The sequence below is a fragment of the Heptranchias perlo genome, chromosome 8, assembly GCF_035084215.1.
Source record: "Heptranchias perlo isolate sHepPer1 chromosome 8, sHepPer1.hap1, whole genome shotgun sequence".
In the NCBI taxonomy this organism is placed as follows: Eukaryota; Metazoa; Chordata; class Chondrichthyes; order Hexanchiformes; family Hexanchidae; genus Heptranchias; species Heptranchias perlo.
Window position 1 is genome coordinate 15,311,483 of NC_090332.1, and position 27,493 is coordinate 15,338,975.

The 27,493-nt window shown below is 41.8% G+C and overlaps 1 protein-coding gene across 1 annotated transcript in view; it reads left to right on the top strand.

Annotated features, from left to right (window-relative positions):
• The window catches only part of ryr2a (ryanodine receptor 2a (cardiac)), a 471,729-nt gene that overhangs the window by 117,042 nt on the left and 327,194 nt on the right, over nucleotides 1–27,493 (top strand). Inside the window, exons 15-19 of the mRNA XM_067988444.1 lie at nucleotides 6,895–7,059; nucleotides 7,868–7,989; nucleotides 13,165–13,348; nucleotides 13,634–13,769; nucleotides 16,086–16,181. Coding sequence (XP_067844545.1) covers nucleotides 6,895–7,059; nucleotides 7,868–7,989; nucleotides 13,165–13,348; nucleotides 13,634–13,769; nucleotides 16,086–16,181 — 703 coding nt within the window. The remainder of the gene's footprint in view (nucleotides 1–6,894; nucleotides 7,060–7,867; nucleotides 7,990–13,164; nucleotides 13,349–13,633; nucleotides 13,770–16,085; nucleotides 16,182–27,493) is intronic.

Below are 27,493 nucleotides of genomic sequence, written 5' to 3' on the forward strand. Positions count from 1 at the left end.
TAGAAAAACATCCAGAAACCAAAAAAATAATAAAGAATAGTCAGCATGGATTGGAAAAGGGAAGGTCATGCTTGACCATCCATATTGAATTCTTTGAAGAAGTAACAGAAAGGGTAGACAAGGGCAATGCAGTAGATGTAATATATTTGGATTTTCAAAAGGCCTTCGATAAGGTACCGCATAGTAGACTCATAACTAAGGTCAGAGCACGTGGAGTCAGAGGACAAGTAGCAGAATGGATAGCAAGCTGGCTACAAAACAGAAAATGGAGAGTAGTGGTTAAAGGTAGTTACTCAAACTGGTAAAAGGTGGGAAGTGGTGTTCCACAAGGATCGGTGCTGGGACCACTGTTGTTCAGCATTTGCATAAACGATTTGGTCTTGGGAATAGGAAATACAATTTCAAAATTTGCGGACAACACCAAATTGGGGGTATAGTTAATACCGAGGAGGACTGCGACAAAACACAGGAAGATATTAATAAACTTGCAGAATGGGTATGTAATTGGCAAATGAATTTCAATATAGATAAGTGTGAGGTATTACATTTTGATAGGAAGAATAAGGGGGCCACATACTGCTTGGATAATAAGAGTCTAAATGGGGTAGAGGCTTATGGGGGTACAGATACACAAATCACTAAAAGTAGTGGTGCAGTTTAATAAGGCCATAAAAAAAGCAAACCAAGCATTGGGGTTCATTTCTAGAGGGATAGAATTGAAAAACAGAGAAGTTATATTAAACTTGTATAGAACCTTGGTTAGATCACAACTGGGGTACTGTGAACAGTTCTGGTCTCCATATTATAAAAGGTTGCAGAGGCCCTGGAGAAGGTGCAAAAAAGATTTACTAGGATGATACCAGAAATAGAGGTCTTTAAGATTATGAAAGGGTTTGATAGGGTAGATGTAGAGAAGATGTTTCCACTTGTGGGGGAGACCAGAACTAGGGGCCATAAATATAAGATAGTCACTAAGAAATCCAACAGGGAATTCAGGAGAAACTTCTTTATCCAGAGAGTAGTTAGAATGTGGAACACGCTACCACAAGGAGTAATTGAGATGACTAGCATAGATGCATTTAAGGGAAGCTAGATTAACACTGGTTTGGTATCTGTCACTGCGCTACCAATTCATGGGATGCCTAGTTTTCTGACAGGTGATTTTGGGGCAAAAACTGAGACTATGCAGATGTATTTGCAGCCTCATTTAAATATTTAAATCCCCTTATTAATGGTCCCTTGCCAAATTTTACTTCTTTTACAAAGAATTGCAAAGAATGTACAGCATAGAAACAAGCCATTTGGCTCAACAGGTCCATGCCAGTGTTTATGCTTCACATGAGCCTCCTCCCACCCTTCTTCATTTAACCGTATCAACATATCTTTCTATTCCCTTCTCCCTCATGTGTTTATCTAGCTTCCCCTTAAATGCATCTATGCTAGTCGCCTTAACTACTCCTTGTCCTAACGAGTTCCACATTCTTACCACTCTCTGGGTGAAGAAGTTTCTCCTGAATTCCCTATTGGATTTGTTAGTGACTATCTTATATTTTTGGTCCCTAGTTCTGGTCTCCCCCACAAGTGGAAACATCTTCTCTACGTCTACCCTATCAAACCCTTTCATAATCTTAAAGACCTCTATCAGGTCAGCCCTCAGTCTTTTCTTTTCTAGAGAAAAGAACCCTAGCCTACTTAATCTTTCCTGATAGGTATAACCTCTCATTTCTGGTATCATCCTAGTAAACCTTTTTTGCACCTTCTCCAGGGCCTCGATATCCTTTTTATAGTGTGGAGACCAGAACTGTTTGCGGTACTTCAAGTGTGGTCTAACAAGGTTCTGTACAAAATTAATATAACTTCTCTGCTTTTCAATTCTATCCCTCTAGAAATGAACCCCAGTGCTTGCTTTTCTTTTTTTAATGGCCTTATTAACTTGAGTCGCTACTTTTAGTGATTTGTGTGTCTGTGCTCCTAATTACCTCTGCTCCTCTACCCTGTTTAGAGTTTTACTTTCCAAGGAATATGTGGCCTCCTTATTATTCCCATCAAAATGTACCATCTTACACTTATCTATATTGAAATTCATTTACCAATTACACGCCCATTCTGCAAGTTTACTAATGTCTTCCTGTATTTTGTCGCAGTCATAATAACATAAGAACATAAGAAATAGGAGCAGGAGTAAGCCATACGGCCCTTCGAGCCTGCTCCACCATTCAATCAGATTATGGCTGATCTTCGATCTCAACTCCACTTTCCCGCCCGATTCCCATATCCCTTGATTCCCCTAGAGTCCAAAAATCTATCCATCTCAGCCTTGAATATATTCAATGCGCTGCATCCACAGCCCTCTGGGTAGAGAATTCCAAAGATTCACATGTGAAGAAATTCCTCCTCATCTCAGTCTTGAATGGCCGACCCCTTATCGTCCAGCTATGCCCCCTAGTTCTAGACTTTCTAGCCAGGGGAAACAATCTCTCAGCATCTACCCTGTCAAGTCCCTCATAATCTTATATGTTTCAATGAGATCACCTCTTGTTCTTCTAAACTCCACAGAGTATAGGCCCATTCTACTCAACCTCTTTTCATAGGACAACCCTCTGATCCCAGGAATTAATCCAGTGAACCTTCGTTGCACTGCCTCTAAGGCAAGTATATCCTTCCTTAGATAAGGAGACCAAAACTGTATGCAGAACTCCAGGTGAGGTCTCACCAAAGCCTGTACAATTGTAGTAAGACTTCCTTACTCTTGTACTCCAACGCCCTTGCTATAAAGGCCAACATGCCGTTTGCTTTCCTAATTGCCTGCTGTACCTGCATGCTAACTTTTTGTGTTTCTTGTACGAGGACACCCAAGTCTCTCTGGACACCAACATTTAATAGTTTCTCACCATTTAAAAAATATTCTGTTTTTCTATTCTTCCGACCCAAGTGAATAATCTCACATTTCCCACATCATACTCCATCTGCCACCTTCTTGCCCACTCACTTAATCCATCTATATCCCTTTGCAGATTCTTTGTGTCCACCTTATTTTCCCACCAAGCTTTGTGTCAGCAAACTTGGATACGTTACACTCGGTCCTTTCATCTAAGTCATTAATGTAGATTGTAACTAGCTGAGGCCCAAGCACCGATCCTTGCGGCAACCCACTAGTTACAGCCTGCCAACCTGAGAATGTCCTGTTTAACCCTACTCTCTGTTTTCTGTCCTTTAACCAATCCTCTATCCATGCAAGTATATTACCCCGAACACAATGAGCCCTTACCTTGTCTAACAACCTTTTATGTGGCACCTTATTGAGTGCCTTTTGAAAATCCAAATATACTACATCCACTGGTTCCCCTTTATCTACCCTGCTAGTTACATCCCTCCTCGGTATTAACTATACCCCCCAAATTGGTGTTGTTCGCAAATTTTCAAATTGAATTTCCGATTCCCAAGTCCAAATCGTTTATGTAAATGGTGAACAACAGTAGTCCCAGCACCGATCCTTGTGGAACACCACTTCCCACCTTTTGCCAGTTTGAGTAACTACCTTTAACCACTACACTCTGTTTTCTGTTTTGTAGCCAGCTTGCTATCCATTCTACTTGTCCTCTGACTCCACATGCTCTGACCTTAGTCACGAGTCTGCTTTGCGGTACCTTATGAAAGGCCGTTTGAAAATCCAAATATATTACATCTACTGCATTGCCCTTGTCTATGCTTTCTGTAACTTCTTCAAAGAATTCAATAAGGTGGGCCAAGAATGACCTTCCCGTATCAAATCCGTGCTGACTATTCTTTATTATATTTTCAGTTTCTAGATGTTTCTCTATTGCATTTTCTTTCCTACCACCAACGTTAAGCTAATTGGTCTATAGTTCCCTGGACTTGCTCTAGCTCCCGTTTGAAATATAGGAATCGCATTAGCTGTCTGCCAGTCCTCTGGCACTATTTCCTTTTCTAATGAATTTTTTAAAAAATGTAATAGTTGCCTCTGCTATCTCTTCCACTAATTTCTTTCAGTATGCGCGGATGCAATCCATCTGGACCTGGGGTTTTATCCTCTCTAAGTTTGGTTAGTTTACCAATTATCTCTCCCTTTCTATCTTAAATGTCTTTATATCATTTTTGGTCTCTCCTTCTAATGTCATGCCCAGCTTATTAGTCATGCATCACTCACCATTTTGCCGAGGCTCCACCCATATCTCCTTTATGCCTCTGTGAACAATTAGTCCACTTTTCTGCCACCGTCACAATTTCTCCCTTTATGACACATCGCAGCCCTTTAAGAGTTCCTGCCTGACTGGGTTTTGCACCTTCCAGCCAAGTGTGCTACAGGTCAAGTTCTCTGGGCAATTCTTTCCTGTACCAGTGACCTATTTAAATTAGGAGGGCCGTCTCCTGTTGCAAAATTCAGTGTGGCGTTTCCCTCTGTGCTAACACCTTAGGGAAGCGTGCACCATGGGATAGCACAATCCGATTTTTGTCTGCTTTGCAAAATTGGCACGACCCCACCAAATAAATTAATTCAATGAGCCTGAAAAGTCCTCTTTTGCCGCTTTCGTGATAGGTCAAATTTCTCATATAACTACCAGACTGAAAACAAAATCTCTTACCCGTTTCCTGAAGGCAGTGACTCATACAGGGGCCTAGTTCCATGGTTGTCAGCAGCATTCTGATACCTTTCCTAAGTCATTTTTCATGTCTGAGGCCAGATGGGGTTAGCATGTTATTTTGACATGGGGACCATCACAGCTGAACCCAGTCCTTTCTTTACCTGAAGTATACACATGGGCTTCTCCAGCAAGGGGTCATTGGTTAACAATCAGGAGTGGAGACCTGACCAATTCTTCCCCTCCCAAAGGCTGGGATGCTGAAGCCAATTGTAGTGACTCTCACCATCATTTTGGCTGAGAGCTAACTCAGTGCCGATCAGAAATTGAAAATGGGACCTTCCTGTTCTGTATAACTCAGTGCTGCATCAGGTGTCACATTTACCCATTGAAGTGGAAGGTTGAGAGGGCTTCTAACACTCTGTTTCTGATGTTGGATATTGCAATAGAAAGTTGAATTACAGAAGTATACTCAACTGTAAATGTAGACCATTTCCCTGTTCACAGTATTTGAAAAGGACCATAAAAAATTAGTATTTTCAATCTGGTCTGGGCAAGTGTGCAGATTATATAGACCTTGCGTATGTTGTAGTATCTTGCGTAGGTTGTAGTACACAAAGCATTTCTGAGATACTTGGCTTCAAGAACCAATATAAATGAAGAAAGTGCTGATCTGAGACACAAGACTTTTTCCAGCATGATATAAAACAAAAAAAAAGCAATTTACTGTAAGAAAACACAAAAAAGCTTTGTAATTGAAAGAAAAATTTATATTAAAATATTATTGAACTATTCCCTGGCAGACTTGTTAAATGAGTACTTTGTATCCATTTTCACAGTTGAGGAAGAGGACAAAATACCAGCGGTACAAGGAAATGTACAAATAAGTCAAGGAGAGGATCTTAGTGGATTTAATATAAGTTAAAAAATGGTAATAGAGAAAATAATGGGACTTAAGATAGACAAATCCCCAAGACCTGATGGTTTCCACCCAGGGTATTAAAAAAAATAGGTGAGGAAATTGGAGATGCATTAGTCACAATTTTCCAAAGCTCTCTAGATTCAGCAATTGCACCGTTGGATTGGGAAATTGCAAATGTCACTCCATTATTTAAGAAGCAAGGGATAGCAAAACCAGGTAACTACAGATCTGTCAGTTTAATGTCAATTGTGGGGATGTTACTGGAATCTACCGTAGAGAGACAGAGTGACTGTTTACTTGGACAAGTATCAGCTGATCAAAGAGACTCAACTTGGATTTGTGAAGGGTAGGTCATATCTGACTGATCTAGTTACATTTTTTGAGGAGGTCGCTAGCATAGTGGATAGGGGCATGTCTATGGATGTTGTGTATATGGACTTCCAGAAGTCATTTGGTAAGGTTCCACACAAAAGATTATTAGCAAAAATAAGAGTGCATGGAATTGGAGGTAACCTTGTGACATGGGTTGGTAATTGTTTGGGAGGTAGGAGACAGAGAGTAGGGATAAAAGGTTAATACTGTGATTGGCATGATGTGACAAGTGGTGTTCTCCAGGGATCTGTACTCTGGCCTGAACTTTTCACCATATATATTTATGACTTGTATGAAGGAATAGGGAGTTGTATATCTCAATTTGCAGATAACACTAAGTTAGGAAGCATAGTAAGTTGTGTAGATGGGAGCAGGAAGTTACAAAAGGACACAGACAGACTAAGTGAATGGGCAAAACTATGGCAGATAGGGATCAGTGTGGGGACGTGCGAGATCATCCACTTTGGCTGTGAGAAAAACAAATCAAAATATTTTCTTAATGGTTAGAGGCTAGGAGCTGTGGAGGAGCAGAGGGATTTGGGTATCCATGTGCACAGATCACTAAAAGCTGATGCACAGATACAAAAGCCAATCAAAAAGGCTAATGGAATGTTGGCCTTTATCGCAATACAAAAGGGAGAAAGTGATGCTTCACTTGTACAGAGCCTTGGTCAGACCCCATCTGGAGAACTGTATTCAGTTTTGGGCACCAAACCTCAGGAAAGATTTATTGACCTCAGAGAGGGCACAGTGCAGATTCTTCTGAATGATATCAGGACTTAAAGGGTTAAATTATGAGAACAGGTTGCATAAACCTGATTTGTATTCCCTTTAGTTTAGAAGATTGTGGGAGGGTCAGTGTTGGAGAGCTGTGGCGTACACATCTCAGCATTTATGCCAAGATGTGACGCCCTGTGGATTTTTGGGCCACTGATAACACTTGCTTATTAGATTTTTCCAGTGAAGAATTGTTTAAGGATGATGTGATTTTATTTTCAGGAAAAACTGGATACAGGAATAAGAAAAGAAGTGGATGGCATGGGCTCTCCCGAGATAAAGTATGGAGATTCTGTGTGCTTTATCCAGCATGTAGACACTGGACTATGGCTCACCTATCAGTCTATAGATGCCAAATCAGCTCGGATGGGAACTGCTCAACGTAAAGTAGGTCTTCCAACCTGACATGACTGAATTTCTGACATTGTCTTTTCATTACTTTCTGTTTTCATTAATATTATGCTCATCAAGGTGAGCACTTTCCAATTTGGACATCCAGTGGCAGGATGAAGCATTCCCAAGTTAGATTAGCCCCTTCACAAACAATGTGTCTCAACTCCAAATTTCAGCTTTGGAAGAAAACCCCCTCCACATCAGTATTCCATTTGACCATTTCCTACATCACTCATTCACTGGCTCCTCTAAGTGAAAGTTCCAATTCATACTGAACTAATGGTACATTTGTGTTGTGGGCCAATGCCGACGAGGAACTGGAGTGAGATTGCCCAAACTCATTTCATACAGGACCTTCAGAGGTGACATTCAACTCGTCAATCTGGGCAAGATTTGAACACCAGTCCCAGCGTAAAAGGCCAGCTAACACTCTGCACCACTCAATATGCTTTTTTAATAGAAAATAATTTCTTAATTTTGTTGTGTTTCAGTATTGATAAATGTTTAAATTTGGAAAACTGTACTTTAATACTGCAGGTACTTTAATTTCTACACCAAAATATGATGCCGTATAAATACTCATAAAACCTCATTACAAGAATGAGGTTTTTTTGTCAATTGGTTTGGTGAATTCCCAAGCCTGAATTGTCACAAATCCAAATTGTTTGGCTTTGAGCATCTGAGTTTTATCCGAAGCTGAAGCCAAAGGCTGAACCCCATCTTCTATTGATATATCAACTACAAAGAAAATTGTAGAGAGCTGGCTGTAATAAACAATGTTTGTCTTTTTTTCCTATTTCAGGCCATAATGCACCATGAAGGCCACATGGATGATGGCTTAACTCTCTCACGTTCTCAGCATGAGGAGTCAAGGACAGCGCGTGTCATACGCAGCACCGTTTTTCTCTTCAACAGATTTATTAGGTATGCTTTATTTTGAGTACTAGCTGGTTGTTAACAAGTTCAAGTTGGCAGCAGTGCAGATGTAGGGTAGTTTTCTGGAGTCTCACAACTTCAGAGCATCTCTCAGGTCAGTTTTGAAGTCACAGCCCCTTGTTTTGTATGGAGTCAGTCCAGGACATGGGGACACTCCTTGCTGGTGGGGGAGGTCCAACTTGAGGTTTTCCGCACTGGCAAGAAAATTAACATTTGTGAAAAAATATCATGCCTGATTTTCGTAAGCATTGAAATTGCTGTTTGTGATATTTGCGTATGAATGTTTAATGCCTTTGCACGACATTACTCTGTCCACTATTCGAAGGCAGACATTAACCTGTATATTTAAAATGGCTTAACTTATCCATTAAAATAGCAGACAGGAATATATGAATGCATTAAGCATTTGTGTGCTATTACTACTAACAGTAAATTCTAGCCTGTCGGGCCCATTAATGTGTTGCTTGGCACCCATAGTGCTGATGTCCATCAGATGCAGATAACTTGTATTTTCGGGCACTGAGGCCTGACGCTTTCTGCATAGCTGTTGCACATATAAGACAAAGTATCCATGACACTGAGGGCCTGCTGACCGGGCATGCACTACGTTCATTAAAGCCTCAAATAAAATGTTGATGAGATCATTTCTGCATAATCATAGAATCATAAAAAGTTACGGCACAGAAGGAGGCCATTTGGCCCATTGTGTCCGTGCCGGCCGAAAAAGAGCTATTCAGCTTAATCCCACTTTCCAGTGTGGTTCATAATGTGGTCTCAGCATTTGAACGGTACTGCTGGGGCTCAATGCTCATGTAAAATGGGCACCAGATGGCTTGCCCATTCCACCATGTTTTTAAAGCTGCACCCTATATGCCATCTGTGTGTGTTAGTTGGGGGAAACTGGAGGTAATTGAGCTTTCCCTAAATAGGACCATAGGATATTCTGATGGTCATTCTCTCTATCTGCTGGTTTTGGAGGAGGAAGAGCAGAATTGAAGAGTCTCGCAGTACAACCTGGCCACGGTGTCCAAAATTATTTTTGCCTGTTGCGTCTTACACAATTTTGTCCTGCAAGAGGGCCTTGCCATGGAGCAGGCAGGAAATGGCAGGTAGTAGGAACCAGTTGCAGTCGGAGACAGAAGACCGGTCTGCTCAGAGAACTGGTCACTCAGAAAGAATTGTAAGGCAGGTTGTCATAGATGGCACATATAGTTAAGGGTTTCAAACATCCAGTGCACAACAGTCATCTATGTAGTGTCCAATAACCTTGCCAAATAAATCAGTAGCTCCACTGAGCTGAGCCTTACATGAACCCATAAGCACAGCAGCTTTTCTCTCCAACTACCTTAATCTGCCTCATTCAAAAAAATGTCAGGACACATGATAGTGTCAGTCATCCTGACTTTTATTAACCCTTACAGTGTGTGACGCAAGTGTGTTCAATGTGCTTTGCCTTGGTACTTCCCCTTAGTGAAGATGTAATCCTGTACTTCTAAATGCTTCTCCAGTGGGAATGCAGAGAAGACAGATTTCCAGATGCTCAGTCATAACATCTGTTAAGGAAGCTTACATTGCTATGGGCTTGTGCTTCAGTAAATGAATGAGTGACTGAATAGGGGAAGGAAAAAAAAATAAAAGCATAGTGTTATCCCTGCATCGAAGATAGACCTTCAAACTCTTCCTACCCCAATTCCTAAGTTGCCTGCAGGCTCATAATCTGCAGGGTTCTCTCCTCATAGAGGATCATGGCTATTAAGCTTGCTGTGCTCCTTCCTTTCTGCAGTTGCTGGTGCCTGTTATGTTCAGCTTTCTCCTCTAATTCGATTGGAAAGTAAATCTCATGATGCTCTTACCAGCAGGATTCGCTTCACCTTCTGGTCAACACCTCCTGCAGCATGAGCAATAGAGATACATTTTGTAATCGCACTGTTCTACCTGGTGTAATAGCCACCAGCACTGCTGCTCTTCAGATATTTAAGAATCCCAAGAGCAGCAGTCCTGGCACCAATGCATGCCGATTGAATTATCAGCTGCACCCCCCATAATTTTTTTCTGTAAAATGAGGAATACTTTGAATAAGAAGTACACTCCCTAGACTGTTCCTCCCATTTGAAAGGCAGTTGAAGAAAATGTTAGTTCTTATCATAGGTGATATGACAGCAACAACTTGCATTTATATAGCGCTTTTCACGACCTTAGGATGTCCCAAAGCGCTTTACAGCCAATTAAGTTTTTTTGAAGTGTAGTCACTGTTGTCATCTACGAAATGCGGCAGCCAATTTGTGCACAGCAAGGTCCCACGAACAGCAACATGATAATGACCAGATGATCTGTTTTTAGTGATGTTGGTTGAGGGATAAATATTGGCCAGGACACCAGAGATAACTCCCCTCCTCTTCTTTGAAATATGCTGTGGGATCTTTTACATCCACTGGTGAGGTTTAATATCTCATCTGAAAGATAGCAGCTCCAACAGTGCAGCACTCCCTTAGTACAGCATTGGAGTATCAGCCTAGATTTTATGCTCAAATCTCCAGAGTGGGATTTGAACCCATGACCTTCATGACTCAGAAGCAAGAGTGCTACCAACTGAGCCACAGCTGGCACCTTTAATGTAATACGCACTTCAAGGGAGTGTTATCAAACAAAATTTGACACTGAGCCACATAAGGAGATATTAGTACAAGTGATCAAAAGCTTGGTCAAAGAGCTAGGTTTTAGGGAGCATCTTAAAGGAGGAGAGAGAGGTAGAGAGGTGGAGAGGTTTAGGGAGGGAATTCCAGAGCTTAAGGTCTAGGCTGCTGAAGGCACGACCACCAATAGTGGAGTGATTAAAGTCAGGGATGCACAAGAGGCAAGAATTGGAGGAACAGAGAGATCTCGAAGGGTTATAGGGCTGGAGGAGGTTACAGAGACAGGGAGCGGAGAGGCCATGGAGAGATTTGAAAACAAGGATGAGAATTTTAAAATTGAGGTGTTGCTGGACCGGGAGCCAATGTGGATCAGCAAGCACAGGGGTGGTGGGTGAATGGGATTTGGTGCGAGTTAGGATGCAGGCAGCAGAATTTTGGATGAGCTCATGTTATGGAGGGTGGAAGATGGGAGGCTGGCCAGGAGAGCATTGGAGAGTCTACAGGTAACAAAGGCAGTGATGAGGGTTTCAGCAGCAGATGAGCTGAGGCAGGGGTAGAGACGGGCGATGTTATGGAAGTGGAAGTAGGCGGTCTTGGTAATGGAGCAGATATGTGGTCGGAAACTCATCTCGGTGAAATAGGGCTCCAAGGTGCGAAAGGTCTGGTTCAGCTTCAGACAGTGGTCAGGGAGGGGGATGGACTCGGTGACTAGGGAATGGAGTTTGTGTCAGGGACCGAAGACAATGGCTTTGGACTTCCCAATATTTAGTTGGAGGAAATTTTTGCATATCCAGTCGGACAAGCAGTGTGACAAATCAGAGACAGTGGAGGGGTTGAGAGAGGTGGTGATGACGTAGAGCTGGGTGTCATCAGCGTACGTGTGGAACCCGACATTGTGTTTTCAGATGATGCTTGTAGATGAGAAATAGGAGTGATGTGGCGATGCCGGTGATGGACTGGGGTTGACAAATGTAAGGAATCTTACAACACCAGGTATTGTTCTCTGACTATAAATGTGGTAACATTCAAGGAATCCCACACTTCACCTGACGAAGGAGAAAGCCTCCGAAAGCTTGTGATTTTCAAATAAAACTGTTGGACTATAACCTAGAGAAATAGGAGGGGGCTAATGATAGATCCTGGAATATAATTTCTAATCTTTGTCGTCATTATGCTTAATACTATAAAGTAAGCTTGGCGATCATCAACGCATGAGCCATTGGGCCCCCAATAGTGCAGCGGGGCAGAACTTTCACCTGTCACACTGATCTCTGCAATGACTCCATCCCAGATCCCATTAATGGGGTCATTAACATATCAGGGGTGGGTGCCTGAACCTGTAGTGCTGTAACTGGAGCACCCATCCAGCGTCAACAGTGTAATCTAGGAGCCTTTGGCCTGGTTGTTCCAAAGACAACCAAGCCAAGCAAAAAGAAGCAACTTCACAAACTCAAGAGTGCAACACAATACCCACTACCACTGTCTGACTATGGATAAAGTATGGACCTATATCATCTTTAATCAGGCTTATTTTCACAAAATCGGGAGTAGAGTTTTTGCACAAAACCCGGATTGGATTTTTTTTCACAAGAACCTGGAATGCATTTGTATAACTGGACTACAATCTAAAATGCCTTTTAAAAACGGTACAATATGTTTCTCCTATCCTAACAGCATCTCGTACAAGCTTAGCTTGAAGTTGCTTACTGTAACTGCATTGTCAGTTTATACTATCAACTGTCCAAAACCAGAGGTCATAAATATAAGATAGTCACTAATAAATCCAATAAGGCATTCAGGAGAAATTTCTTTACCCAGAAAATGTGAAACTTGCTACCACATGAAGCAGTTGAGGCGACTAGCATAGATGCATTTAAGGGGAAGCTAGATAAGTACACGAGGGAGCAAGGAATAGAACGATATGCAGATAGGGTTTGATGAAATAGGGTGGGAGGTAGCTTGTGTAGAGCATAAACACTGACACAGACTAGTTGGGCCGAATGGCCTGTTTCCGTGCTGTAAATTCCATGGAATTCAATGTAATAACTCCCACACTGGTAGGAGTATTTGCATGACCTCCTTCTTACTAAGGTCCACTTGAACGAGCACACTGAAGGGAAAGGTAGTCCTGATAGGGCCCACTTGTGGCTCAGGTGGCACCAATGCCTGCTTTCAAAAGACATAGGTACCAGTGGGCCTATTAGAGGCATATCTAGCAGGATTCCTGGATAGCCAGGGAGCACTCCAGACACGCCCTCAAACTGCTGTTGCAAGAAAAGAGGGATGGGCAGAAGAATCGCCTGGCCCTCTCTCCCGATTAGAATTTTCCACAGCTTTGTGAATACGTTGGAAACTTTGGTTCTGGCTGAAATTCTGTCCCATGAAGGAACAGAATTTCTACCCTTTTGTATTTCAATTTGACAAATCACTTTGACAGTAAATTTGTCAAATAAAAGTTAAGCTAATCAGAGTCATTGATCATTGATGGAAGGACATTGAATTTGTAGATAATATTTGGTTGTGTTTTTAGGGGCCTTGATGCTCTCAATAAGAAAGGGAGATCCCCAGCTGTTGATTTGCCTATTGAATCAGTCAGCCTGAGTTTGCAGGATCTGATTGGCTATTTTCAGCCACCTGATGAACATCTGGAACATGAAGACAAACAGAACAGATTGAGAGCACTGAAGAACAGACAAAATCTCTTCCAGGAAGAGGTAAACTGCTGACCCTTAGAGATGCTAGACTCTCATTACCTTTCTTCGCTGATCAAGTTAGTCTGAAGATATGCTAATGAGCTAAGTCTAAAAAATTGGGTGTACAATATACAGCCCACTTCCATTTGATCCTGTAACCTATCAAATGCCATTCTGGTGGCAATAATGCCAAATGAAAAATAATCAGGCTTATTAGTGTAGAACAAATTAAACTCATGCAGAAAAAAAAATGCTGGAAAATTGATATAAAGGGATCTACAAATTTATCTTTTTATATTCTTGCAGGGAATGATTAACCTAGTTATTGAGTGCATTGATCATCTCAACGTGTACAGTAGCGCAGCCCATTTTACAGATGTAGCTGGGAAGGAAGCGGGAGAGTCTTGGAGAGCGATTCTAAACTCACTGTATGAGCTACTTGGTAAGGTGTATATTTTCTGTTTTTGTTATTCTTAATTAATATATTTATTACAGCAGGTTCACACACATCTATTTTAACCTGGTAATCAAAATTATGCTTGATATTAAAGGATGTTGTAAAAGGGGGAGGGATATGTCATTTGAGAATAAATTTTGGAAACTATTAATATTGAAGCCAAGTCAATCAGTCAGCTCCCCCGCTGAGCGGGCCAAGAGGTTGGACCTGAATTCAGTGAGATACTTGTGCCTGGTGGCCCCCTTATTGTGGGAGCCCATAAAGCCCTCCCGCCATATAGGACTAACCACCCTATCGGCTGGTATGAAGATGGTTACGGCCATGGAAAGAGGGTGTGAGGTAACTGGCTGCAGTGTGACAGTATGACTCTCTTGGGACTGAGGTGGACCCATGTCTTCATTTCCAGCAATTATCTTTTATTTTTCTTCTATATATATAAAATGATGTGTACATCTAACTAACTAGTACCTAGTTAAATTTACAACTGTGTTTGGCACCTTGTGTAGTGACAAATAGTCGACTGCATTACTATGAACATCCTGCCTTAATTGTCAGCAGTCTGTATCATTCAGCTGCTTTAAGTCATTGGGTCAGAAATCGCTCCTGAAATAACAAAGGAGCTCAACAGCGCTTTCAGTTTTTAGTGGTGAATTGACGGAGCAAGTTCCTTTGTTTGCATATGCACAGTAAAATGCGGAAATCCTGAACTTGCTCCTAGTGGTTCGCCGGCGATATGACAGCTTCGAATTAAAGGGCCATCGCACTCTGCAATCGTAGAAATCATTGAAAAAAGGCCAACTTGCATATCTGTCCAGTTGGAAAGTAACTAATTACACCATCAAACAGGTACTTTTAAAAATACCAGGTCTAAGCTAAGTTTTAAATGTGCGGTTAATCTTAATGGCTGCCAAACTAAAAATTAACTTCTAAAAATGTGGAGTCTCATATTACTCCTTATTTTAATAGTTTTGGTCATTAAAAAAAGCTTAAAGATTAAAAAATTAATTTTTTTTTACTTTCCCTTCTGTCTCTTTAATTTAATTTAATTATTTCTTTGGCTTTTTATTAAAAAAATTAAATTTTTTATTTACAATGACATCCAGAATACTAACTTTAAATGAATGAAGTCTGCTTGCCTGCTTGAGCAATGCAGCCTGAGTCTGTGGGCGTGACTTCTCTTCCTGATAGATTTTGTGGGCGTGACTTCTCCTCACAGATGTTTCCAGCAGCGCGCCAACTCACGCTGTGCAGAAGCTGGGCTGATAGTGCACATTTTATTTAAAATTCAAATTCAAGCAATTTGACAGCACAGAGCCTGCAGTACATATTTTCATTAATTAAATTCGCGGGAGCTGCGGTGATCGTTGCCTCGCTGCTCTGCGTGATTTCTGGCCCAATGTCTATTTGCTCAGTGTGCAAAGCTGGTTGATGCAATGTTTGTGACATGAAAATGCACAGCAGAAACACATTGTTTGCCTTGCGATGATTGTCTGTCCTGCCTAAGGTGCATGAGTAAGTAATTTAATAACAACTTATAACAAAAAAATGTGACATTAAAATGAATATTATCACACTGATTTCTGGTGTGCTCAAGGATCATAAGGCAAATTATTTCAATAGGAGATTCAACAATTGTCAGTAAATAGTCATTATTCCAGAGGTATGTCGAGGGCACATTGCAAATAGTGCGTGGATTCACAGTGTACCCTAAACAGATTTACATCCTGTAGAAATAAAGAAGGTTTGCAACACAAACTACTTTGTCATGATTACAAGTCATCTTTATCTTACTGAAATAGAATTACAAACAAATGAATGTCAACATAATGCATTGAGTAGTCTTTTCAGTAAATGACAAAACTTGCCCATTGTACATTTTGATTCAAAAATTAACTGAAACTGAAATGTGTTTTAACCAGGTCCCAAGCACATTAATCTAATGCTATTGTGATTGGGCCAAGAATGCTGAACATTTCAGATATACCACATATCCTTATGCTTCAGAGCTTGTTTTAATGTCATCATATATCAGTCCAACACATGTAGTCTAACATGATTGTAAAACGCAGTTGTCCTCGTTCATGAATAGTTCTAATGATGACCAATTCAGAATTATATGTGAAACACTTCATGGCATAATTTTCTTTTTGTAGACTGATCTCCAGTTTTCTGCTGTGAAAGGACAAGGAGAGCTAAAGTGCCAGAGTGTATGAATTAAAATTGTAAAAATGGTCCTTTTCAGGGGAATATGCTTTTTGAAACATAAATTTGTAACCTAATCTTTCCTGGTCTGTTTCTCAGCTGCCCTGATCAGAGGAAATCGCAAAAACTGTGCCCAATTTTCTAGCTCATTGGACTGGCTGATTAGCAGACTGGAGAGATTAGAAGCTTCTTCTGGTATGTATGAAATCTTTATAGTCTCATAGGGTTTTTTTTGGAAAGGAGATAAGCAGATTATTTTGCAGTTTAAAAGTCAAGTATACATACAGAACACACAACTGAACATTACGCATCTTTTTTAGAAGGATAGCTTGTATTCACTGTAAAAATGTAGCAGAGGCTTCCAAAGTATGGTATAATTCAAGAATGGGTCAGCTTGCCTGTGGAATTTGTCTCAATACTTTGTTTAATTTAACTTCTGGGTTGTTTAGCAGTGATAATTTTAATTTAATTTTTGATAAAATAGCCTTGATGTAATGCCAAAAGCTATTGAGGACAATTTTCAACTGCCGGCCGCCTGTTTCTTGCCTGAAGGACAGGCAGCTGGCAGTTGAAAATTGGAGGGGTGGAGGCATCTCAGCTGCCCCTTTGATGCCCAAGACCTGCCTAATGCAATTTTCAGGAGGGTCTGTAAATGGGCGAGCAACGCACCTGTCTTTCTGGTGGGAGGCTTGTTAAATATGCAATTCGAGGGAGTACTTTGGTTGCAGGACTCAATTTGCAACTTTCAGGCATACCTAGGCGGAGCTTGCGTCATGCAAGCTCCGCCCATTCGTACTAGGCGCTGAGTGGCCCAATCAACAGTCTTTAAAAGGTCGCACAAGAAATGGCTTAGAACTATTTTTGGGAGAATTTTTGTGGGCGAGGCGTGCGCAACCCCCTCCGAGATCAGCTCCCACCCAACACTCCAAGGTCCAACCTCTTGGCCAGCTCAGGGTGGGAGCTGGCCGATTTCCCGATTTCCCACATCCAGCAAGCTACAGCGGGCTGCCTGTTTGGCGCCTGCAGCTCACTGGTGACACTCAAATGTGGTCTGATCCTGAAAATGGTTTGGGCCTATCAACACCAGCTTTGGGTGAGTGATGATGCTGCTCTACCGACTTCTTGCGCATTTTGGGCAGAAGTAAAAAAATCGCCTTTTTAACAGGAAAATTGACCTTGAAAACCTGAATATGATTATAATGAAATCTAAATCTCAATTAGATGTACAATCACCGCATCATACAAGGATTTCACTGGAGAAGAGGATGCTGTAAAGGAGGAGGTAGTAGTGATATTGGATAGGATGAAAGTAGATAAAGAGGAGGTACTTAAAAGATTGGCAGTACTCAAAGTAGAAAAGTCACCTGGTCCAGATGGGGTGCATCCTAGGTTATTGAGGGAAGTAAGGGTGGAAATTGTGGAGGCCCTGGTCACAATCTTCCAATCCTCCTTAGATATGGGGACGGTGCCAGAGGACTGGAGGGTTGCAAATGTTACACCCCTGTACAAAAAAAGGGAGAGTGATAAACTTGGCAATTACAGGCCAGTCAGCCTAACGTCAGTGGTGGGGAAACTTTTAGAGACAGTAATCTGGGACAAAATTAATTGGCACTTGGAAAAGCATGGGCTAATAAATGAAAGTCAACACTGATTGTTAAAGGAAAATCGTTTTTGACTAACTTGATTGAGTTCTTTGATGAAGTAACGAAGAGGGTTGATGAGGGTAGTGTGGTTGATGTGTATATGGACTTTCATAGAGTCATAGAGTCATAGAGTTATACAGCACGGATAGAGGCCCTTCGGCCCATCGTGTCCGCGCCGGCCATCAAGCCCTGTCTACTCTAATCCCATATTCCAGCATTTGGTCCGTAGCCTTGTATGCTATGGCATTTCAAGTGCTCATCCAAATGCTTCTTGAATGTTGTGAGGGTTCCTGCCTCCACAACCCTTTCAGGCAGTGAGTTCCAGACTCCAACCACCCTCTGGGTGAAAAAGTTCTTTCTCAAATCGCCTCTAAACCTCCCGCCTTTTACCTTCAATCTATGTCCCCTTGTTATAGAACCCTCAACGAAGGGAAAAAGCTCCTTAGTATCCATCCTATCTGTGCCCCTCATAATTTTGTACACCTCAATCATGTCCCCCCTCAGCCTCCTCTGCTCCAAGGAAAACAAACCCAATCTTCCCAGTCTCTCTTCATAGCTGAAGCGCTCCAGCCCTGGTAACATCCTGGTGAATCTCCTCTGCACCCTCTCCAAAGCGATCACATCCTTCCTGTAGTGTGGCGACCAGAACTGCACACAGTACTCCAGCTGTGGCCTAACCAGTGTTTTATACAGCTCCATCATAACCTCCTTGCTCTTATATTCTATGCCTCGGCTAATAAAGGCAAGTATCCCATATGCCTTCTTTACCACCTTATCTACCTGTTCCGCCACCTTCAGGGATCTGTGAACTTGCACACCAAGATCCCTCTGACCCTCTGTCTTGCCTAGGGTCCTCCCATTCATTGTGTATTCCCTTGCCTTGTTAGTCCCTCCAAAGTGCATCACCTCGCACTTTTCCGGGTTAAATTCCATTTGCCACTGTTCCGCCCATCTGACCAACCCATCTATATCGTCCTGCAGACTGAGGCTATCCTCCTCGCTATTTACCACCCTACCAATTTTTGTATCATCAGCGAACTTACTGATCATACCTTTTACATTCATATCCAAGTCATTAATGTAGACCACAAACAGCAAGGGACCCAGCATCGATCCCTGTGGTACCCCACTGGCCACAGGCTTCCAGTCACAAAAACAACCTTTGACCATCACCCTCTGCCTTCTGCCACTAAGCCAGTTTTGTATCCAAAGTGCCAAGGCACCCTGGATTCCATGGGCTCGTACCTTCTTGACCAGTCTCCTGTGGGGGACTTTATCGAAGGCCTTACTGAAATCCATGTATACCACATCCACTGCGTTACCCTCATCCACACGCCTGGTCACCCCCTCAAAAAATTCAATCAAATTAGTCAGACATGATCTTCCCTTGACAAAGCTATGTTGACTATCTCTGATTAATCCTTGCCTCTCCAAGTGGAGACTAATTTTGTCCTTCAGAATTTTTTCCAATAATTTTCCTACCACTGATGTTAGGCTCACTGGCCTGTAGTTCCCCGGTTTTTCCCTACTCCCCTTCTTGAATAATGGTACTACATTAGCGGTTCTCCAGTCCTCTGGCACATCCCCTGTGGCCAGAGAGGTTCTGAATATATGTGTCAGAGCCCCCGCAATCTCCTCCTTTGCCTCACACAGTAGCCTGGGATACATTTCGTCCGGGCCTGGGGATTTATCCATTTTTAGGCCTGCTAAAACCGCCAATACCTCCTCCCGCTCGATGTTAATATGTTCGAGTATATCACAGTCCCCCTGCCGTATTTCTATGTCTGCATCATCCTTCTCCATAGTGAAAACAGATGCAAAAAATTCATTTAGAACCCCTCCTACATCTGCCGGCTCCACACACAGATTGCCATTTTTGTCCCTAATGGGCCCTATTTTTTCCCTAGTCATCCTCTTACCCTTAATATACTTATAAAACATCTTAGGATTTTCCTTTATTTTGCTCGCCAGTGTTATTTCATGGCCCCTCCTTGATCTCCTAATTTCTTTTTTAAGTATCCCCCTGCACTTTTTGTACTCCTCTAGGGCTTCCTCCGTCTTTAGCCTTTTGTATCTGCCAAAAGCCCTCCTTTTTTTCCTAATCCATTCTCGTATATCTCCTGACATCCAAGGTTCCCTGGAGTTCTTGGAACCACCCTTGACCTTTACGGGAACATGTTGCCATTGTATGGTCTCAATCTCCCTTCTGAAAGACTCCCATTGCTCCGATGCGGATTTTCCTACAAGCAGCTGATCCCAGTCCATTTTGGCCAGATCCTGCCTTATCCTATTAAAATCGGCCTTCCCCCAATTTAGAACCTTTATTTCCGGCCCCTCCCTGTCCTTTTCCATGACCACCTTAAATCTCACCGAATTATGGTCACTGTCACCAAAGTGCTCACCTACTAGCACTTCTTCCACTTGGCCGGCCACATGCCCTAGAATTAGGTCCAGTACCGCCCCCTCTCTTGTAGGACTTTCTACATGCTGGCTCAAAAAGCTCTCCTGGATGCACGTTAAGAATTTTGTCCCCTCTAAGCCTTTTACACTCTGAGTATCCCAGTTAATATTGGGGAAGTTGAAATCCCCCACTATTATTACCCTATTATTTGCACAATTTTCTGAGATTTGCCTACATATCTGTTCCTCTATCTCCCCCTGACTGTTTGGGGGCCTATAGTACACTCCCATCAAAGTGCTTGCCCCCTTTTTGTTTTTAAGCTCCACCCATATGGCCTCATTAGAGGAACCTGCTAATATATCATCCCTCCTTATGGCAGTAATTGATTCTTTAATTAATATTGCGACCCCCCCCTCCTCTTATACCTCCCCCTCTGTCTCGCCTGAAGATTCTGTACCCCGGAATATTGAGCTGCCAGTCTTGCCCCTCCCTCAACCATGTCTCTGTGACAGCAACAATATCATACTCCCATGTGTTTATCAACACCTTCAGTTCATCCACCTTATTCGCAAGACTCCTTGCATTAAAATAGATGCCATCCAACCTTGCCCTCACATATTTGTCCTGTCTTCCAAGCTGACTTGTTTTTTTCTCTATATTTGGCTGCACTTCACCCCCTATTGTAGCTCCACTCTGTATCCCATCCCCCTGCCAAGTTAGTTTAAACCCCCCCCAACAGTGCTAGCAAACCTCCCCGCAAGGATATTTGTCCCGCTCTGGTTCAGGCATTTGATAAAGTACCACATGATAGCAAAACTAAAACCCGTGGGATTAAAAGGACAGTGGCAGCATGGATACAAAATTGGCTAAGGGACAGAAAGCAGAGTAGTGGTGAGCGATTGTTTTTCAGACTGGAGGGAAGTATACAATGGTGTTCCTCAGGAGTCGGTATTAGGACCAATGCTCTTTTTGATATATACTAATTACTTGGACTTGGGTATAGAGGGTATAATTTCAAAGTTTGCAGATGACATGATACTTGGAAATGTAGTAAACAATGTGGAGGATAGTACTCGACTTCAAGAGGACATAATCAGACTGGTGAAATGGGCAGACACATGGCAGATGAAATTTAACGCAGAGAAGTATAAAGTGATACATTTTGGCAGGAAGAATGAGGAAAGGCAATATAAATTAAATGGTACAATTTTAAAGGGGGTGCAGGAACATAGAGACCTGGGGGTGTATGTACACAAATTTTTGAAGGTGGCAGGACAAGTTGAGGAGGCCATTAAGAAAGCATATGGGATCCTTGGCTTTACTAATAGAGGCATAGTACAAAAGCAAGAAAGTTATGCTAAACCTTTATAAAATACTGGTTAGGCCTCAGCTGGAGTATAGTGTTCAATTCTGGGCACTGCACTTTAGGAAGGATGTCAAGGCCTTAGAGAGGGTGCAGAAGAGATTTACTAGAATTTTACCAGGGATGAGGGACTTCAGTTGTGTGGAGAGACTACAGAAGCTGGGGTAGTTCTCCTTAGACCAGAGAAGGTTAAGGGGAGATTTGATACTGGTGTTCAAAATCATGAATGGTTTTGATAGAGTAAATAAGGAGAAACTGTTTCCAGTGGCAGAATGGTCAGCAACCAGAGGACACAGATTTAAGGTGATCGGCAATGGAGCCAGAGGCAACATGAGGAAACATTTTTTTACGCAGCGAATTGCAATGATCAGGAATGTACAGCCTGAAAGGGTGGTGGAAGTAGATTCAATAGTAACTTTCAAAAAGGAATTGGATAAATACTTGAAGGGAAAAAAATTAGAGGGCTATGGGGAAAGAGCAGGGGAGTGGGACTAATTGCATAGCTCTTTCAAAGAGCCAGCTCAGGCACAATGGGCCAAGTGGCCTCCTTCTGTGCTGTACCATACTATGATACTATGATAGTCAGGATTTTATTACATTCCTAGAGGCCTCACCACAGCAAAAAAGTTTTTTGCATGTCTAATTGAGACTGGTAATTGCTGTAATCTCACTTCCTTAGAAGAAACCTGCCATTGTTTTTGATGAACATAAAGATTAACTGGGTATTACATTTGTCACTCTTTGAACATTAAGACTGTGAAGACATAATTTTGCAGTAAACAGCCAAGGTATCGGGGCCCAGGGGAATGGGTGGCTGTTGGTGCATTAGGTTTTTATTATCTGGGAATTGTGTTTCATTCCACCCCAGAGTAATGGGATGAAAGTCTTTTTTCCAATTGCTGTAAGGATTGAAAATGAAATGAGTCCGGACAACCTTAATCCTGTTTCCAGTCAGCTTCGATCCACAGCTCAAAACTGTTCATTAATTTGGCACAAGTTGACAGTTGCTCTCAGGAGGACCATAAGGATGGCTGCTGCATGAAATAAAAATATCATATTGATACAGTAAAGGTGATCTTCCAGGATCTGAGTTAAGTTTCATCACAGCTCTGGATCAGATTTCTCCTGTACCATGTATTTTGTCAGTGCTGTTTTTCAGTGTAATCTTCCTGAATTGGCATTTGCAGGTAAGAAAACACCAAACAATTAAGCTACTCAGATATTTTCATCCAAGGTATGTGCATATAGAAAAAATGTAGTGAACAATCTTACTGTAAGGGAAGATCTTGCAAATAGCAGGGCAAAGTTGTGCAGCATGAAGCAGACTACCATGATCCTTAAAACCTTAGCCAAGCCAAAAATAGTCCCTAGATCTTTCCAAACACCTGAAGTGTTACTTGTAAATGTCAGTGGTGTACTTTAAGATTACACTTGTGGACGCAGGCAGCTCATTACATCTGTGCTCAAATAATGCCTTCAGACACTACAGTGGTGTCTGTCATGAGCCCTGGCTCCAGAAGATTACCTTGATCACACAGGAGCCACTCTGAGACTTGCCTTTATTGGTCAAATATTGATGGGACTGTGAACTGTTTTATAACGGAGGCATCATGACACCTGCCTGGGAAGCCAGGATTGACTTACATAATCTGGTGCTGATGGTCTTTTAGTTTACACTCACATTGTTTAATTTCCTTCCCCAGTCTCGTGACTTTAGTTTTGTTCATATTAAATGTCATTTGCCATTCATCAGCCCACTTTCTCAACCTAACCCTTTGTATTTGCTTTGCCTGTTCCCTATTTGTTTGATCAACCACCCCCATTTGGTATAATTTGCAAATTTAGCCAGCTTTGTTTCTGACCCTAGGTCCAATTCATTTATATACACTTTAAACAGCAGTGGCCAACACTGTAGTCTATGGTACCCTGTCACGTCAGCACAGTTCCATCCACAACCACCTCTTGCTTTCTTGGTTTTAGCCAATTTTCAAACCTATTCCATGCTTTATTACCCTGTGGATTAATTGCTTATAAATAAATCACACCTACTGAATTTCCATTGTCAACCAGGATAGTTATTTCTTTGAAGAACTCCTGTAAATTTGTTAGGCAAGATCTCCCTTCCATAAATCCACGTTTACTCTAGTTTAGCTTAGCAGACATGTCTTGTTATTTCATTAGCTCCTTTTTCAGGATGCCTTATAAAAGCGTAAAATTTTATAGCACAGAAGGAAACTATTCGTTCCATTGTGTTTGCAATTACTTGCCGAAGGAGCTATCTGTTTAGTCCCATTCTCGTGTCCTTTCTCCATAATTTATCCACTTCCCTTTGAAAAGATGTATGTAACTCCTTCGACCTTTTGAAACACTGCCACCATGTGAAATTGCACAGCTCTCTCATGGTGCTGTCATTATTTAAGGGGAAGCAGATGAAGTTGCTTGTTTGAGCAAAAAGGGCATCAGTCATTTCCCTAATATATCTATGTACAGCTGTTTGGCTTATGTTGCTGATATTCCCAAAGGTAGCCTGGAATGAACCCAAAGCATAAAAGTTAGTGTTTGAGATCTTAACAGTCACAGGCAGTGCCTTGCCTGTGGAGAATTTTGGCTTGGAGCATGTGATGCAACTGTGTAAATTAAAGTTACTAAAGGCACTGCTTTTCTGGAAATGGAGGTATGTTCACCTCCACCTGTGGATTTTAGCAGGTGGGTATTGATGCTGTGGGGTTACTGGCTGTTGCAGATCCTGGTGTGGATGCAGAGTGCTTTTGTGCAACCTGACCTTCCTGGCATTCCTCCATCGGTCCTCCTCTTCTTGCAAAAAAACACAAGTAAAACATGAATTTTCAAAGATGAAACCCATTGTGCTGCTGTTGTGGTAGTTGAAAGATACCAATGCCTAAATAATTGCCCCAAATACTCCAGACAACTTAAGTGGCAATAGGAACAAAAATGGGACAAAGCTAAAAAAAGCAGTGCAGAATAGCTTTGAAATGCCCTAGCTATTCTTCCTAAAAGATTTTTTAAAACTACTTCTGTAAACAGAAGCCTTCTGTCAAGCCAACCCTTGACTTTCATTTTTTTTATGAGCATGTACATGAAACAGCTGGCACAGAGGCTTGTCCCTCCCCAACTTCCTCTTCTAGCAACAAATCTCTCCCCTGCCAAATCTCTGACTCCAGCCTCTTGTGCTTCTAAGTGCCCTGTTACTACGTCCTTAATAATAGATTCTAATGTTTTCCCTACCACTGATGTCAGGCTAACTGGCCGAGAGTTCCCTGTTTTCTCTCTCCCTCCTTTCTTGAATAGGGAGGTCACATTTGCTACCTTCCAATCCACGGGAACCATTCTTGAATATAGGGAATTTTGGAAGATCAGAACCAATGCATCCACTGTGTCTGCAGTCAGCTCTTTTAGAGCCCAAGGATGTAGACCATCCCAGGTCCAGGAGATTTGTTGGCTTTTAGCCCCATTAGTTTCTCCAGTACTTTTTCTTTACGAATCTTAATTACTTTAAGTTCCTCACTCTCATTAGACCCTTGGTTCCCAACTATTTCCGCTATTTTTTTGTGTTTTCTGCAGTGAAGACAGGTACAAAATATTTGTTTAACGTCTCTGCCATTTTCTTATTCCCCATTATAATTTCTCCTCGAAGGGACTCACGTTTACTTTCGCTCATCTCTTCCTTTTTATATACTTGTTGAAGCTCTTACAATCTGTTTATAGTTCAGGAGAACATGGATTTTCAGAAGGGAAAAGAGGATTTATATGAAACAGGTCTTGGGAACAACAGGAAAGTCTGTGAGTGTAAGGCTTGTCAAGGTCAGCTATAATTACTTTTCAATGGAGTAGTCCCTATTGCTTCTGCCTCTGTGGACGGTGTTATCAGCTGATCATATCAGATTTGCTGGTAAGAAAACTGGTTTTAGCAAATAAAGCTTGACTGTAATGACAGCCAGACAAAGCATTTGATTTTGTGCTTGTAACTGAAGAGAGTCTAGCATTTGCTTATGCATATATCTTATTTGAAAGGGTAGTGCTGTGTCACTGCATGCTCTGGAAACAGAGTGCTTTGCAATTCCACTACAGTTAGATTCACAGACATTGGCTGCTGGAGCAAGCTTGCACTTTTTCTATATATTGAGGATAAAAATAACAACATTTTCAGCACTGCATGCCTTCCTCATTTCCAATCATTCCTTTGTCTACATACGTGCGTTTAAGATAACATAATACGAGAGTTTGCTATGGTAAATTTGCCCATTTAAATGTTTTACCACACGTGCTGTCTGATGAGCAGTGGTTTATATCTGCTACCATGTGAATTATCCAGTCCACGGGATCTGAAGAACCTGCTAAGCACAGAGACATCCTTGTCATAACCGAAAGACCTTTTATAGTGCTTCCTATTTTATAGCAATTGGATTCAGACTACTGAAACTCGTTTCACATAGGATCCTTGAGAGAGAAGATATTCATCATGTTGGATTTGAACTCAGATGCCAGAAGTAAAAGCATACTGTTCTAACCCACTGCACTACCCCTGCCCCTTTTTTAAGACCAATTTCTTGATGGTTATTTCTTTGCTGACAACTGTTTTCTCCATCAGCTGGGATGCATTACTTCCCGCTTTGTCATCTGCAAGATGCCAAATATAATGAATTGGCCTAGGCTTTTCATTTGGGGTGGGGTGGGGGAGACATCTCTGGTCAGATAGGATTTCTGACCACCATGGAAATGTCTCTGACACTGACTGCTTTAGGACTCTGGGGTCATTTGAATCCTGGAGGCAGGTGCCCCAGCCTCGTGGAGAGTTCTGCCAATCTGGGCCCGGAAGCTTATTCTGGTGGGCCTTGCCATAGAGAAAGCTAGAAGCAGCCTCCTAGCTGCTCCTGAGGCCTGTGCAAGCCATTGTTCTGAAAGTAATTGCACAGGCTGCTCTTAAACTAAACCTATCAGGGTCCCTCTGTTGACAGGCGATCCCTACCTCCAGAATTTGAACTGGGCAAATTGCAGGAAACATAGTGGTTGCCCTGTTTCCCTCATTGTCATCTGATTTGTATGTCAGCAGGCACATTTTATACCACTGGGCCCGCCTCCCACAAAAAGGGAGTTGGTGGGGACAGAGTGGATCGTGTGTCCAAGCACGTTTCCAGCTCCTTCGCCCCCAGATCCTCCTGAAGCCTGATGAGCTGGAAAGCCTAGGACATTGTATGTATGTATTTTGACACAGTATTCAGGGATATACTGTCGCTGCCTGACTGTTACACTCAGCTATTTGATGCTTGTACCCTTTGTTTATTTTCTACTGTACAGGAATGATCAGGACAAACAAATGTCAGCTTAATGTTATACAGTAATCCGCTGGGGAGAGGTGGTGATGGACACGGTGATTAAAGAATAAAATAGATAAATATTTTGCTCCATTTCAAGTTGCATAGTGAGAGTTTTTCTTTCAAAGTAATCTCCATCTTCTGTCGAATATTTTCCTAAACCAGCCAGTTGACATGAAACTAAACTGGTGATTCTGAACTTTTGAAATTGATTTAAGACAGTCAAGTGAATAGTTGAAAAACATGCTGCAGCTATAATATTTGATTTATGTATTGTTCTTGCTATAGATTGGCAATAGTGGACTGTGATGAGCCTGAGCAACTCTATCATTCTGGTCTAGAGTGATGTGTTTTAAATGGGAGTAAAAATTGTTTTTTAAAAAAAAATTGCAGTTTAGAGAGGGCACAAGGGAAATCCTGCAAAAAATGCTCAGCTGATTAACCTTGGAAAAACAGTCAAGTAATTAGATGTAAACTGAGTTAGTTTTTTGTAACTAATGGGGTTTGTGTATGCAATAATACAGGTTTCATCTTGGATTGAGGGTACTTTATTACGATTCTACCTGCATGTGAAGCGTATCTTTTTTACTCCCCTTTTTTTTCCACACGTTATTATTCTCTGTGGTTGGCTAATGCTTAATGTTTTCCAGGCACGGAAGACCAAAGCAATTAGACTCCCTGTGGTGTAACACACATTTTTTCTTGGGAATGCCAATTTACCTTTTGATGAAAACACATCTTACTGAAAATGCTGTTTTTTCCCCACA